Below are 15,099 nucleotides of genomic sequence, written 5' to 3' on the forward strand. Positions count from 1 at the left end.
AGCATGATTTGTGGATCAGATCTGACTGGTATATTGATCTGGGTCTGGGGCTTGGTCTTTTGAGATCGGGAGAACCTTTTTTCTTTCACTCGCATATTGGTTTTCATAACCAGTCATCCACATAAGGAGTGGCGCTGGTGTCTTCAGAGTCCTATTGTTCTCCCTAATGGCCCATCCAGTCTGATTGCCTACTTTCTGATGGGCGTTCCCTGGGTGTAAACACAGTTCTAATTGTTACATAGTCAATATTCCTAACTTCAGACACAGAAATGATACATGCATACAAATAGGATAATCATAATCATAACCTTTCCAATGATACCTCACATGATCCATCTTGCATAAAACATATCTTAGTTATGCCATATTCATATCCTAACAATATCTCTATGAAGAATATGGGTGTAGTGTCACGCAGAAAGGCACTATTAGTCCCATTTTTACAGCTGGAGAACTGAGGCACAGACCAAGTGACCTGCCCAAGGTACACAAAAAGTAAACTAGATCTCCTGAGTCCTAGCCCACCACAAGACCATCCTTGCTCAGAATCTATATAATAAAATTCCAGGATTGTTACTTTGTGTGTCACTCGAAAGCCTAGAATGTCTGAGTCAGTGTGAAGTGATGGAAACAGCTACAAGCGTGGCTGAGAGCTCTCTTTGGGCTGGTCCCCACTTAGTCCGGACTTCGGACTAAGGTACGCAAATTCAGCTACGTTAATAACGTAGCTGAATTCGAAGTACCTTAGTCCGGACTTACCGGGGTCCAGACGCGGCCGGAAGTCTCCCCCCGTCGACGCTGCGTACTCCTCTCGGAGAGCTGGAGTACCGGCGCCGATTGTGGGCACTTCCGGGATCGATCCAGGATCGATTTATCGCGTCTTAACCAGACGCGATAAATCGATCACAGAACATCGATTGCGTGCCTCCGGACCAGCCGGTAAGTGAAGACTAGGCCTTTGTTTAGAATATCACCAGGTTCAATCATCCCTGGGGTTCCTGGTCTGTTACGGTCCAATTTCTAAGTTCTCAGGCACTTTGATTTTACAAATTTACACCCATGCGGCGAACAGCCACAGTAAGAATGCTATACTATTGTGATATCAGAAGTAACTCAACCAATTGCCACCCTTACTCTACAGCTAATTTGCATACAACAATTTCATTGGTTATATGAGGGAGACAGCACAGTTGGTGGATTATGTGATCCAATTGCCCTTTCCATGTGACAGCACGGCTTTCCATTACTTGTATATCACTAAGATATAAGAACAGAGAATGTAACAAGGTAATATGTAGCAACCACAGTGAATGCTTTTGACATTAGTGTTTAATAATTACAATAAGTGTACATATCAGGGTGGGAAATGATTCCTTGTTTCTCCTCTATTGTTTTATGTAAATAGTAGTGAAAGAAAATCCTCCTTACCAGTATTTAAACCAATAGGTTTAGAAGAGCAACACATTCAGAAGGCCCTAATCACACCATACCAAAAAAAAAACAAAAAAACCCTGCATCTCTGTATCTATATCTGATGATGCCGCCACTCAGAGGGATGGCACTGGCACGATCAGCAGAAAGGCACTGTGACAAGGTCAGAAGGGGACGTCTACGGGGAGCTCCCCTGGTCCAGGAGTTCTGTGGCAGGCACAGACATACTGACCAACAGAGGCAGAGGGGGAGAAATTAATCCCATAATTTCTATTAATATCCAATTAATAGCTGGTGTCTGCAAAACCCCTAAACTATGGTTCTCTTTAGTACTTAGGACCTCAAGGGGCCTAGTCATGTAGGGTAGGACAGGCCTCCTCCCCCTCTCAGCCAATCAGGGCAAGTTCGGGGAAAGAGGGAAGCATATAATCTGCCTCTACCCTCCTAACAGGAGAGACACAGGTAAGCAGAGGACTGCCTGCTGGTGATTCTCTCTCAGATCAGGGAGACTGAACTGGTCTGCCTCTGAACTGTGGAGGAGCACTGGGAAAACCTCAGTCCAGCAGAGATGGTTGGGAAGCAAAGGATGTTTTGCTGTGGAAGGTTCCTCCCTGCCCCTACGGTTTATTTGTAAGGCTGTGGCGCCCGTCTGGGCAGAGCTGGGTAGAAGTAACTTAAAGGGCCTGCTGGGAGAAGCTGGCTCATGGCTGTAGCCTACTGCAGGGATAATGGTACGTTACCAGTGATAAGACTTTATTTCCTTGATTGAATAAAAGTATGAATCCTTCATGAGAATTCCTCTTCCTCTTTGCCAGGATAGAAATATACATGATGCACTGTGGAGTCTTCAGCAATGGCAGGGGGTCCAGAATGTATGTGTGGAAGGGAGAATGTCTCCCCAGAAAATACACAAGGAATCTTCCATTGGCCCATATCTATCTACCAGATGTTTTTGTTCCATTTTCTTCCAATCTACTTAATGTAGTTATTCTGCTTTCCCTATGAACAAGCTATTTTGCACATATATCTCAAACAAATATGGTCTTCAATATTGGAATAAATAAGTAGGAGCAGCCAACAGTATAGTACAGTGAATGTTAAATCAGTTCGTGTTCTTAGCAGTCGGGGCAACTTCCAGGAGCAGCTGGAGATGCAAAGTGATTCTCTGTAAAAACTGGGGATGGCGTTTGTAATGAACTAATGGGAAGTAAACAATGATACCACTAAGGATGAATAGGATGACATAGAAGAACTCGATCTGTGGTTGGTCGATGACTGGAGCCAGCACCAGGTACACAGATGCAATCAGCACAATTATTGGTATAATAATTGGAACCTGTGAAAGCAAAACATCTCTGTAAAGGACCATATATATCCTGGGCCTGACCCTGTGACGTTCTGAATGCCCTCACCCCCGCTGGAATAGCACTTTCCAGGAAGCACTCAGCACCTTGCAAAACGGGGTCTTTGGGCACAAACTCTTCAGCCAGCCATTAAACCTGTGCGCGCATGTTCTAGGTACACTGAGGATTATGAACACAGAACCACAAATTCTATAATGGTGTCTGATTGATCACTTGTACAATGCCGTATGCCGACAGAACTGGTCGTCAGCAGGCAGGATCAAACCTGGGACAACTGAAGCTTTGGTGTACAGCCTAAGGCTGTAGCAGACTCATTAATCTCTAGATCAGGGGTAGGCAACCTACGGCACGCGTGCCAAAGGCGCATGCAAGCTGATTTTCAGTGGCACTCACACTGCCCAGGTCCTGGCCACTGGTCCGGGGGGCTCTGCATTTTAATTTAATTTTAAATGAAGCTTCTTAAACATTTTAAAAACCTTATTTACTTTACATACAACAATAGTTTAGTTATATATTATAGACTTCTAGAAAGAGACCTTCTAAAAATGTTAAAATGTATTACTGGCACATGAAACCTTAAATTAGAGTGACATAAGGAAGACTCGGCAAACCACTTCTGCTGGTTGCCAACCCCTGCTCTAGATGGTCTAGATGCCACTAGAGAGGGACAGAGCGCCACACCAAGCAGACAGGGGTTACACATGCACCGACGGGTGGATGCCCAAGTAGCCTATTTCTGTAAGTTTGGCCTTAAAAATATTTAATCCAAAACTTAAATTTAAATTAAAATTAAATTGAATTTAAAATTTCACCAAAAACCTGTAAATAAACAAGAGGGAATAATCCTGCACTGACAGGGAGATGGGTTAGGTGCCCCAATTGTTCTTTTCCATCTCTAACTTCTGTGATTCCTTCCTGAAAGTAGGGTATCAAACTGCCAAGGGCAATGGTGTTGTGCTTGTTTAACATGTAAGCGGGGGAATGGTCCCGCTATTGTGGGGAACTTTCCTGGCTTCTGCACTACCCCGGTGAAGTGAGCTAGCGAAAGGATCTGAGTCCTCGCTCCCACTTCCTTTACCCAGAGGCCTCCCTGCCCTTGAGGACTCCCCTTCCACTCTCCTGTCTGGCAGAGTCCTCGTAAACCCCGACAAGGCTGGGCCCAGGATTCCTGGGGGTCTCGACCCCCAACCCTGTTGTGGTCACCCAGGACAGGAGCTAGGGTGTCCCCACTCTGGGGTAATCTCTTTGCACTGGGCACTTCCCTGACCCACTGATCATTTCATACAATTTAAAGCAAATACAAGTTGTTTAATTAACAATTAATTTAAAAAAAGAATAAGGAAAAATGGGAAAAGTTAAAGGAAAACACATCACCCTGCTCTGTGGCAGAGAACATTACAAACAGTGTCTTTGGAACGTCAGGGCAGTTCACAGTCTGTTCCTTGTAGGTCCCAGGCTCCTTCTCAGGCCCTGGCTGTGCTGCAGAGACGCTGCGGGTTGGACACTTGCTCTGGCGGTGGCCACACGCTCTCAGGCTCTAGGTGGCAGGACCCTTTTTCTTGCCCCCGCCCTGACAGGGTTACGATCCCCCTCCAAGTCTGGCCTGCAGAGCCTCTTGGCTGAGGCGTCTCCCTGCACTGGGCCCGCTGCCCAGGGTCCCCCTCGCTCTCCCCAGCTGCTCACCGCACCCAGCTCCGGACTGCTCCAGCCCCAGCTCCACCACACTGCCTCAGCACGGCTGCTGCTGCTGCTCTGCCTCCAGCTCCCTGGGCTGCTTCTCTGGCCTCTCTGGCTCTGGTTGCTACAGCTCTGCTCCCAGCAGGGCCGGCTCCAGGGTTTTGGCCGCCCCAAGCAGCCAAAACCAAAAAAAAAATAAAAAAAAGCAGCGGCCGCGATCGCGATCTGCGGCGGCAATTCGGCGGGAGGTCCTTCACTCCGAGCCGGAGTGAGGGACCGTCCGCCGAATTGCCGCCGAATACCTGGACCTGCCGCCCCTCTCCCGACCGGCCGCCCCAAGCACCTGCTTGAGAAGCTGGTGCCTGGAGCCGGCCCTGGCTCCAGGACGGGTCTGCTCTGCAGGCTGCTTCTGTGACTCTGCTCCCAGCTCTGACCTGCTTCCTGGCTGCTTGTCTAGCCCCTCTGGCTCTGGTTGCTGCAGCTCTCCTCCCAGGGCAGGTCTGCTCTCTCTGGGCCGTGCTCTGGCTTCAGGGCTACAGCTCTGCTCCCAGCAGCTTAGCTTGGGCTCCTGCTCTCTCCTTAGCTCGGCCCCACTCTGTCTGACTCAGGCCATTCCAGTTCACACGGAGGACGGGACCCCCCTGGCCTCCTGACTCCCTGATTAGCCTGCCCGCCCTGTCAATCAGGCTGATCTGGAGCATTGGCCTCTCCCCATTGTTCCTGGGGACTGTCAGTCTCAGGCTCCTGATTTGCCATCGACCCTTCCCCTTTTAGTGCTGGGAGCTAGCCAACCAAAACACCCCCACTGAGTGTTAGTAAGGGGGCAACAGTCCCCTTACAAATAGGGAGAGCATGGATGGGACCCTCCACAGATCTCCCTAGCCTTACTGCTCAGCAGCACCGCTCTGCCTGCCTCAGCCCCTGCTCACTCCCAACTGGGCCCCAGCCCTTCTGGCAAAATTCTAATAAAAACTCTAGTTTTACTTTGGGTGTGAAAATGTTCCTCTTGCAGACAATGGTGTGTCACAAGGACAGATCCTTCTATGGCCACTGCCATGTTAGCCAAGGTCAGGGGACCTCTGGAGTTAGTGACATGAGTTGCTACAGTTTGAGCTAAAGAGCCAAACTATCAAGTTAACAATTGTAACAGGCCCATTACCTCTGTGGACTGAGACCCAGGAGGCACATAAAACACACTGAATAGGGGGTTGCACTTTCACTGTTTCAATCTTCTTTAGCCAACAACATGGAGTTCGCTGTCTTAGTTTCAGGACAGAATCACAGGTGATAGGTGCCTTACTGGGACTTTTCCATCACCCTGCCAGTGCAGGGCCATGCTCTACTGTACCATCACTAGTGCTTTGTCAAGTCTAGCTTTAAATATTAAACCTGCTCCATGCCTCCTGGAGAACCCCAAAATCTACGTATTGCCCCTATCCCAAAGAAAAGCCAATGGATTGTGAATGGAGCCTGCTCTGTGTTCTCTTTTTCAGTGAACCCCTCTATGCCTAGGAACTCTCCTTTCTAAAGAGTTCCCTGCCTAACAGGAGAAGCCCTACAACACATCTTCTCTGGAGCTGCGCAGTCTGTTGGGGCACTGGAGAGAGGAACAGGTGACTCCAGAACAGGACCTCATATGGATCCCATGAGCTAAGCTGTATTGGGGAACCAGTACCCTAGGAAGCAAACACGTGCCCCAGCCAGGGCCGGCTCCAGGCACCAGCTTAACAAACAGGTGCTTGGGGCGGACAAGGGAGAGGGGCGGCACCTGCGGCAATTCGGGGGCGGCAGGTCCCTCACTCCCTCTAGGAGCGAAGGACCTGCCGCTGAACTGCCGCCGCCGATCGCGGCTTTTTTTTTTCTAATTGCCGCCGCCAATCGCGGCTTTTTTTTTTTGCTTGGGGCGGCAGAAATGCTGGAGCCGGCCCTGGCCCCAGCCATGGCAAAATGACTCAGGAGCTCCTTTTAGAACGCTCCTTTTCCTAGATCCTCTTCTCACAGGTTTACCAACAGAAGGGGGTGACCCATCCCAGGAGTAGCCAGAAATAGCTTTTGAGATGAGAATCTGATTTTATTTTCCTCTCCCATTTGTAAGAAGAAGCACTGTCTGAGATCCAGGCCTAAAGATAAACCTTCCCTGGTGTGAGGGGCAGCGTTGTTTTTATTTTTTATATACAATACATATTTAATTAGCTTTATAGCCGTTTCCTTGCAGGTAGCTATTTGTCTCCATAGTACACTAATGTTCAATCCTGCCAGATGGGATTAAAGAGAATATTTGGTACAGTCTATCAAGGGTGCAACATCATTCTCACTTCCTTGGGCAACAAATAAATGTTTTTTAAATTTTACCTTATATGATCTTGGCAGTTCCGGTTTCTTAATCTTTAAGTACAGGAGACCAGCAATAGTTGTGCCATAGAAAAGCCAAGCTGTAAAACTGCAAAAAAAATAAAAATAAAAATAAAAAAGTTACTACCATTGAGTTCAGGAATTAGATCAGCTGACTATAAAAGCCTTGCTTTTCAGATAGCAACTGTATGTATCTTTAAGAAAGTGTACTGCTTAAAAAGGAAAGGAATCATTAACTTTAGTACAAAAGAGCCCCTTTTAATCCAACACTTATCAACATGCACTCCATTTTTCTCACCTACAGTGATCAAAACTTTAAAATGGAGAAAATATCATTAGCCATTGGAACAATTTACCAAGTTTGTGGTAGATTCTCCATCACTAGGAATTTTTAAATAAAAGATTAGATGCTTTTCTATGTATGCTCTAGTTCAAACAGGAATTGATTCTGAAAAATCCTATGCCTGTATTATATAGTGTCAGACAAGAGGATCACAGTGGCTTCTTCTTATAATCTATGAAAATAGCAGGTATGGATCCATTTGTAAATTACTATAAATCACAGCAGCATTCACATGCCACAAATTTGCTAGTCACACACTTTCACTTCTTCTTTCCCCCTCCCCCCAGAAATTGTTAGCTAGAAAATGATAACCTGAAGGCAGCAGGTAGAGAGAATGTATTAAAAATGTAAAAACAGATTCTGGGAGGGGGAGGGGAAATGGAAATATTAACCATACCTGAAGAAGTTTACTATGCTGCTGAAGTTTCCTGGTATTATCATTATTAAAGCCATGGCTGATGTAAATATCAGAGCAGGGGAAGGCGTGAGGCATCTCACATGAGCCATGGACAGAATATCTGGCTGAAAGTCAAAGCAAAAGGTAACAGACAGACAATTCTGAAATGCATACTCATGCTCCCATAGGCTGCAGTGGGAGTTTTGCCTGAAGCAAGAGTTCAGGATTGGGACCTTAACCAGCAGCTAAGCACTCTAATTAAAACTCAGTTCTACTCTGAAGGGTGTAAACATGGAACGCCTCAAGGCTATTTTTATCATGGCTCAGTAATTTTGCATCAGATTTGCTCAGGCTGCAAATAAAAGAGGGGATTCTGTCAGTCTGTAGCCTCTAGCTGGTACCTGAAAGCCAAGTCAGATTCTTTCTGGATCATTAATCATCATTAATAATAAAGATTCTGAAAGCAAATTCTGCCTTGTTACATCTGGGCAGCCTCACTGTTCTCCAGCTCTGCTATTTTCAGTTACTTTCCAATGGGACTTGACATCAGTGGGACCATTTGGGGAACTAAGCATCTAGAAATGAAAGACTATTGCAACCAGCCCCCAAACAAACCCTGATTTGTTACAGAATGTAGGGTAACTTGCTAGCCTTTCCATTGCTTGGTTCTGAATGGGAGGGTTTAAAGAGAGCACTTTGTCTAATTTCTGAAATGACTATCAGGTGCTCAGTTATAATACTACCCTACTGCCTGAAAAACTGGGTAATGGCATACATTCTGAACTATCTGTTAATGCACATGCCCAGAGCATCATATGCATCCCAGAACTTTCTATGTATGGATGACACCATCTTTCATTTCTAATAGGAGCCATGCAACACATAACCCCCTGAGTTGTTTGCATGGGCCCAGGCATTTAAACACACTGAAGAGTCCATGAGCTGAGGGCGTAGGGGATGCAGAGTCTTACACTTATGCAGGTGGGAGGAGAAATGAGGGAGAGCAAGAACTATACTAAGAGGGTGCTAGAAGGAACACAGCTTCCCTGCTAAGTGCAGAGAAAGAGCTCCCCTTCTTCTCCTTGGCATAGGGATCAGCACGCCCTCACAGCTCCCCTCCCCTCCGCCCCACCCTGTTTCAATTTACTTTAACCATTGAGAGAGACCCTTAAGAGTAAAAGACTTCGAGACTATGTCTACACTCAACGTTTTTGATAGTTCCCCTCGACCCCACCCCACAATTGATCTAATACATGTGCAGCTTCAGCTCCAGCAATGGTGTGAGCACGAATGTAGCCAATGCGCAGGCATTTCCACCACAGTAGATAACCTGAGGGTAAAAAAAAGCCCACACCTCGTCTGCACACTCTGTTGCTGGTGCTCAGAGTCACACCTTTCCACATGCAAACAAACCCTAATAGGGAGAGTTTATGAACAATGTCTGATTCCGCATCACCTCCCATTTCAGCTGTGGCTGGGCCAGCAGCAACTGAAGAGTCAATCCACAGAGCAAAAGGGGAGTTAGGAGCCAATATTTCTAATGCGTGTGTTTTTAAAAAAACAAAACAGACTGGCGGGGGGGAGGGGGAATCAAACAATGAGGATGTCTTTATATATATCAGTAAATGGCTCAAAGAAGCTTTTTCCCCTTTTTGCTTTCACATGCCACCATTAAGGGGGGGGGAAGAGCACGAACCTGATGTACGTAGAGTCAGGATGAGCTCTACCCTGACATCTGGTGGTGAATTATGGCAAGTGTGGAAAAGAACTTCAGGGGCTGATCTTGTTTGCATAGGCACACCCACACGCCTAGCATGAGCTCACAGCAACCGAAAGTTACTTTGGCTGGTCTGGGATCCCCAGTTTCTCTGTTATTGGGGCAGAAAGAATAAAGTGTTGTTACCCTGATTATGTGAATCAAGGCCAGTGGAACTGTTGTATGACAGAGGGACTCACCATTAACTAAGTAGCACATGCTAGACAAGGGACATGGGTTCCAAAACTCAGTGAATTGAGAGAGGTTGGGGTAGGTATATGCACCTGATGGGATAGGCCTGAAACACCAATTGTACTACTCTCTTGTCCACTGTTGAATAGCAGAGCTAATTTTGCTTCCATTAGGAGTCTAGTTAGAGATTGCTGAACTGAATTCATTTTAGGCCAATTGTGCACCAGCAGTGGGGCTCCCCTACTACAAGCTGAAATTGCTGAGCTGAGATCACTGATTGCTGTGTTAACTAGTGGGGGAGCCTGAAGATATATTGCTAAGCAACTGGCAGAGTGGAGCAGTTTGCGGGACGGTTGGAGCAGCCCATGGAACAGCGAGCGGAGCGGAGCAGTTTGTGGGGACGCCTGGAGCGGAGCAGCTGGTAGAGCGGAGCCATTCATGGTGAAGGCTGCAGCAGAACTCCACGGAGAGGCAGGGCAGTTGGCCTTGGACCACGTAAGGTGCCCCTTAACACCCAGTGTGCCCCCCCATTTCCACCCAGGCTTGGGGGGTAAAACTCTGCAAATAAACTTTTGAACTCTGGGGCGGCACTGACCAGGGACAGAGACTTTTGGGTTGTTGGACTTTGGGGTGATTGGACTTAAGACCCTGAGGGGAAAAGGACACTGCCAAACTTACTTGGAGGTGGGTCTTTTGCTCATGGTTTGTGTTATGAATCCTGTTTGTGGTGTTTCCCCAACATAATGCTGCATTGTTTCCCTCCTTTATTAAAAGGCTTTTGCTACACTCCGACTTCGTGCTTGCAAGAGGGGAAGTATTGCCTCCTAGAGGTGCCCGGGAGGTGGTATGTAATTGTCCCAGGTCACTGGGTGGGGGCTCGAGCTGGTTTTGCATTGCGTTATTGAAACAGAACCCCTAGATACTGAACCCGGCCCTTGTTGCTGCCAACTCAGAGGGGCAGAAGGGTTACACTTAAATAGACAGTTTCCACTCCCTTACCATATGGCCTTCCCTTGAAGCAATATAGCACACACGGCCTCCACTGAAAAATGTTCCATTCGCTGACCCAAATGAAGACAGCGCAACTGACAAGGAGATCACCCAGACCCAGTTGCCCAGGACTTTATTCCTAAGTGACAGGGAAATAAAACAGCAAAGCCACAGATCATGCAAAAGCAAATGGTTTTAAACATGACAGAGGAAGACAATCAGTCTTACTCCCTTAATTCCTCCTTAACTAGTTGTGCAATGCTATGGCCAGCAGACTCGGTCATCCTGACGAACTGGAAGAATGCCCTTAAGGAATGGTAGAGGATTGAGCCCTGGATTGCATTCATTCAAGGAATGCAGTGCGACTGTCACACCATGGGCCTGTGTTCGTTGTCATTGAACTTAATAGCAAAAGTCCTATTGATTTTAATAGGAGTAGGATTGGGGCCTCTTGTTTAATTATCTAAAGAGGCAGGAGAGAAATCCTGGGAAGAATGCTGACGTGAAACCGAAGGGTTGTTGGAGGTTTTTAAAATTATTATTACTACAACAACAACAAGAAAGAAAGGAAAGAAAGAAAGAAAGAAAGAACAACCCCCTCAAACATGCATTGAAAGCATAGTTCTTTAAATCCGCTTGTACATTTCTCAACATCTCAGCATTAGTTACTGCCCTGTTGCTTTATGATTCCAGAGTACATTCTCAGAGACATGCTAGAGTTACATTTCTTTGAGTCCAGAAAACAGTTAATGGATTGCCCAAGGAAGGTTGCTAGACACAGGGGACCTGATTCTCCTCTCTCACTGGAGTAAATCAGGCATGATTCCGTATCAGTCAATAGAGTTACACTGGTTTAAAATCAGTAAGAGGATAATCAGAACCATAAAAACTGAGGCAGGCTCCATCCAGCTTGGTGTTACCCTAACAAACCAAACGTAAGGTTGCAGACGTCTCTGGAGGCAGACGCTGGGATGATATCCTCTTGTTCCTGCCTACAAACTGCCGTCTGGTATTTAAAACAAAATTAGATTCTACCTTTGGGGATGATGGAGGGTGAAATTAACAATAGTAAATGTGTTACAACAACATTGGCCTGCCAAAGAAATCACCATTTGTGTGCATTTAATGGACCAAAATCCCAGATCCAAACATCTTCAGGGGGTTAAACTAGATGACCCTTGCGGTCCTTTCTAACCCTATCATTCTATGCTTGAAATCTCAATCTGAATTTTGTGGCTTGAACCCTTCTGTACCACTATAAAGAAAAAGGGAGAGAGAAAAAGGGTGAGGGAGGAGGAACATGGCCACACTTGCGGCAGAATGTATTGGAAGCCACTAGATTTGGATTATACTTTCAGCCTGGCTAAGGCTCGGTCACCCTGTTTCAGTCTTGTCAATCCCAGGAGTTCAAAAATCATGAGTTAGGTCCCTTCCAAAATAAGAGATGAGCTTAAAAATCATGATATAAAAAAATATTAAAAGGGAGAAGGGTGTTTGCCTTCTGTTTTTTGAGCCTTTATTGTTCATGATTTCAAGCTTCTCTGAATCTAGGAGGGCTCCACCTTTATAAAAAAAAAAAAAAAAAGGTGAGGGCTTCACGTAATCACATGACTCCAGAAGGTGGGGCTTTCAGAAAAAACTCCAAATATCACCAGGCTTGCAATAAAATCACAAGAGTTGGCAACACCACTGTTTTGCACCTACAAAATTGGCAGCTGCACTTCTGGAGCCCTGAAAATGAACTGCAGGTGCAAATCTGAGAAGCTTTCTCAAGGTGCAACCATTTAGATTTGCATTTGCTGCTCAATTGCTGACTCAAAAGAAATGCTGAGGCAGTTTTGTGGATGCAAATTACGCCCAAAGGGAGACCATGCTTCTGAAATTTCAGCCATAATTATCTGAGGGAGGACAAGAGTTCAGGAACTCCTAGCTCCCTGTCCTATGCTCTGGCCACTAGATAATGCCTTTCTCTAGCAGCTTTTTTTACTTTAACCAGCAGTTAAAGCATGTGACTGTCAGAGTTCTTGCACTGCTGCTGGAATCTTCACTCATGCTCCATAAGCATCTTGCCCTACCCACCTTCCTGGTTGCCATGGGCTTCCCCCTCCTCCCTCAGATATGCACTGCACACTAGCCCACCTCCTGGTTGCTGGGGCCATGTTTCTTCCAAAGCTGTGCTCTCAGGGTGAAAAGGTTAGTCAAGCAGGAGAAGGAGGCAGGTTATAAAACAGAGAACTCACAAATAACTTGTTAATCAGGAATGACAGGAAAGGAAGTGCAGAGAAAGTTCATGCCCCAATAACTTAATGGGGTTTTGTAACTGGTTTGAGCAGAACACTGGTCCTTTGAACTCCTGTTTTCAATTACATTAAGGGTTATTAACAATGCAATAAGAGCATAAATGAGTTCTTAAAACCTGAGATGTTGTCTCATACCCATAGAAACAAAGCTCCTGTTGCATTTTTAATAAGAATAGAGATTGCCTCAGTGTTTGTGGCCAAAATTTGTCCTCCCATCCCATGAACAACTTATTTAGAAGTGTAGTGGATTCTCTGTCATTTGAAGTCTTAAAATCAGGGTTGTATGGCTTTCTAAAAGATATGCTAGATCTCACCCAGAAGCCATGGGCTTGATGCAGGAGTCACTTGATGAAATTCTATGGTCTGTGTATGCAGGATGTGGAGAATGAGGGAGTGATGTGTTGGCTTTTTATAAATCTCTTTTGTACCTCAGATTATCTGTTTAATATTATCCTGCCTAACAGCAAGGAGTTCAATTTAAGGATTTGTTAGAGTGAGGACAAACAGGAAATGAAACAGTGGCACTATCATGGAGAATGCTAGAGGTCCTTGAGGAAACAATGGGGAAGATGTTAATGGAGGGATACCCCCTGCTTGGCTCCAGCCAGGCTAGAATGGTTTACCTTTCCCAAGGCAAAGCCTAGGATCAAAGAAGAAAACTGAACCATCGCAGGACACGGGGCCTTGAAAAGATACGTAGGGTAAGCAAGTTGGAGAGGCTGTCCAGGGAATGTCAGTGAGCAGCAATGAAAGGAGACACATGGAAAAAGACACAGAAGCTGCAGCAAGCAGGCCATCTGCTTCTCCTGTCCCAGAGATGGAAGTAACTGGGAGCTTGCAATGAATAAATAGGGGATTTATTATTTTTATGAACATTGTGCATGCTCTGTGTGTTTATTTATATGGAGTTAGATCAGAAGGGGGAGACCCAGTTGGAGAGTGTTTGAATTGTGGGTCTGTAGTCGGGCGACAACTCTCCCCTGCGGCGCCTCCTGCTGATCGTCCAGGGAATTAGCTTGCCAGCCTCCAGAGCGCCCTCTGCAGGCCAGTGTCTCACCTTGCCGCTGGCCCTGTGTCCCTCCCGGACCCTGGTGCCCCTTCACTCAGGGTTCTGCCCCCTGCAGTACCCCACAGTCTCACTGGGTCTCCCCAACCCCCTATGCCAACCTCACCTCAGTCTTTGGCTACTGCCAGTCACCGTCTAGCCCCCACTCACTGGGGCAGACTGCAGTGTAATTGCCACTCATCATCGCAAGGGGGGTTTGGACCTGCTGCCTTTGCCTACTCGTGGGCTGCCCCTCTGCAACCCCAGTTCCCCTTCCGGCCTTTGTCAAGTCCTGCAGCCTGGGGGTTTTCCAGGCTGGAGCTCCCCAGCTCCTCTGGCCTTTCCCCAGCCCTGCTCCAGTCTAGGTACCCTGCTCAGCTCCCAGCAGCCAGGCCCATCCCTCTCAACTCTAGAGAGAGACTGTGCCTGAGTGCCAGCCTAGCAGCCCCTTTATAGGGCCAGCTGCAACTTGATTGGGGTGTCATCCCAGCTGTGGCTACTTCCCCAATCATCCCAGGCTTTGCTTCGCAGCCTGAGCCCTATCCCAGGGCTGGCTTTGACCCTTCCAGTGCCAGAGTAGGTGACCACCCTGCTACAGGGTCCCATTCCCAAGAGAAGTGGAGGCACAGGCCTGTTACTTGAAAGGGGTGCACTAAGGGGGTTGAAAAAGGGTCTAAGAAGACACAGTTTACCCAAGGCCTGAGCCAGAGTCCAGAATAGATCAGACTAGCCCTTTCTGGCCTGTGAGCCTGTTGCGTGGCACTATCCCACTCTATGGGTCCATCTCGGTGGTACTGTGTTTATATGGCTTGGGAGGTGCTCTGGAAATCTTTGGGCTGACAAAAATTTAAAAAATAATCTAGCTCTCTAATAATAGTATAGCACTTTTCCATCCATGGATCTCAAAGCCTCTGACAAAAGAAGTTAGTGTCATTATCCCTATCTTACAAGTGGGGAAACAGGTGAAGTGACCTGCCCGAGATCACTCAGTAGGCCAGTGGCAGGGCTGCGAGTAGCACTTAGTTGTCCAGAATGCCAGTCTGGTGCCCTAGCCACTGGGCCACAGTGACAGTGTTAGTACACGCATAGCTCACCCCCAGCTGACGGCCACAGCGCCCGAAGACAGAAGTTCAGCTGGAGTCAGGGCTGCGAAGTAGCTCACGTTTACCAGCAAATATAGGCATGTCACCAAAGGAATGGCAATCATCATTGCTCTTGGAAGGTTCACCTAGGGAAGAGATAAAGAAGGATG

At 46.9% G+C, this 15,099-nt stretch overlaps 1 protein-coding gene across 2 annotated transcripts in view; it reads right to left on the minus strand.

The window, feature by feature from the left end:
- Positions 1 to 1,311: 1,311 nt before the first annotated feature.
- LOC101939832 (b(0,+)-type amino acid transporter 1-like) overlaps positions 1,312 to 15,099 on the minus strand; it is a 29,137-nt gene continuing 15,349 nt past the window's right edge. For both annotated transcript variants that reach the window (XM_065587610.1, XM_065587609.1), the window contains 5 exons: positions 14,942 to 15,075; positions 10,512 to 10,641; positions 7,565 to 7,689; positions 6,825 to 6,912; positions 1,312 to 2,767 (listed from right to left, as the gene is read on the minus strand). In XM_065587610.1, coding sequence (XP_065443682.1) covers positions 2,534 to 2,767; positions 6,825 to 6,912; positions 7,565 to 7,689; positions 10,512 to 10,641; positions 14,942 to 15,057 — 693 coding nt within the window. In that variant the 5' untranslated portion in view covers positions 15,058 to 15,075 and the 3' untranslated portion in view covers positions 1,312 to 2,533. The remainder of the gene's footprint in view (positions 2,768 to 6,824; positions 6,913 to 7,564; positions 7,690 to 10,511; positions 10,642 to 14,941; positions 15,076 to 15,099) is intronic.

This window comes from Chrysemys picta, chromosome 3 (genome assembly GCF_011386835.1).
Source record: "Chrysemys picta bellii isolate R12L10 chromosome 3, ASM1138683v2, whole genome shotgun sequence".
Taxonomy (NCBI): domain Eukaryota; kingdom Metazoa; phylum Chordata; order Testudines; family Emydidae; genus Chrysemys; species Chrysemys picta.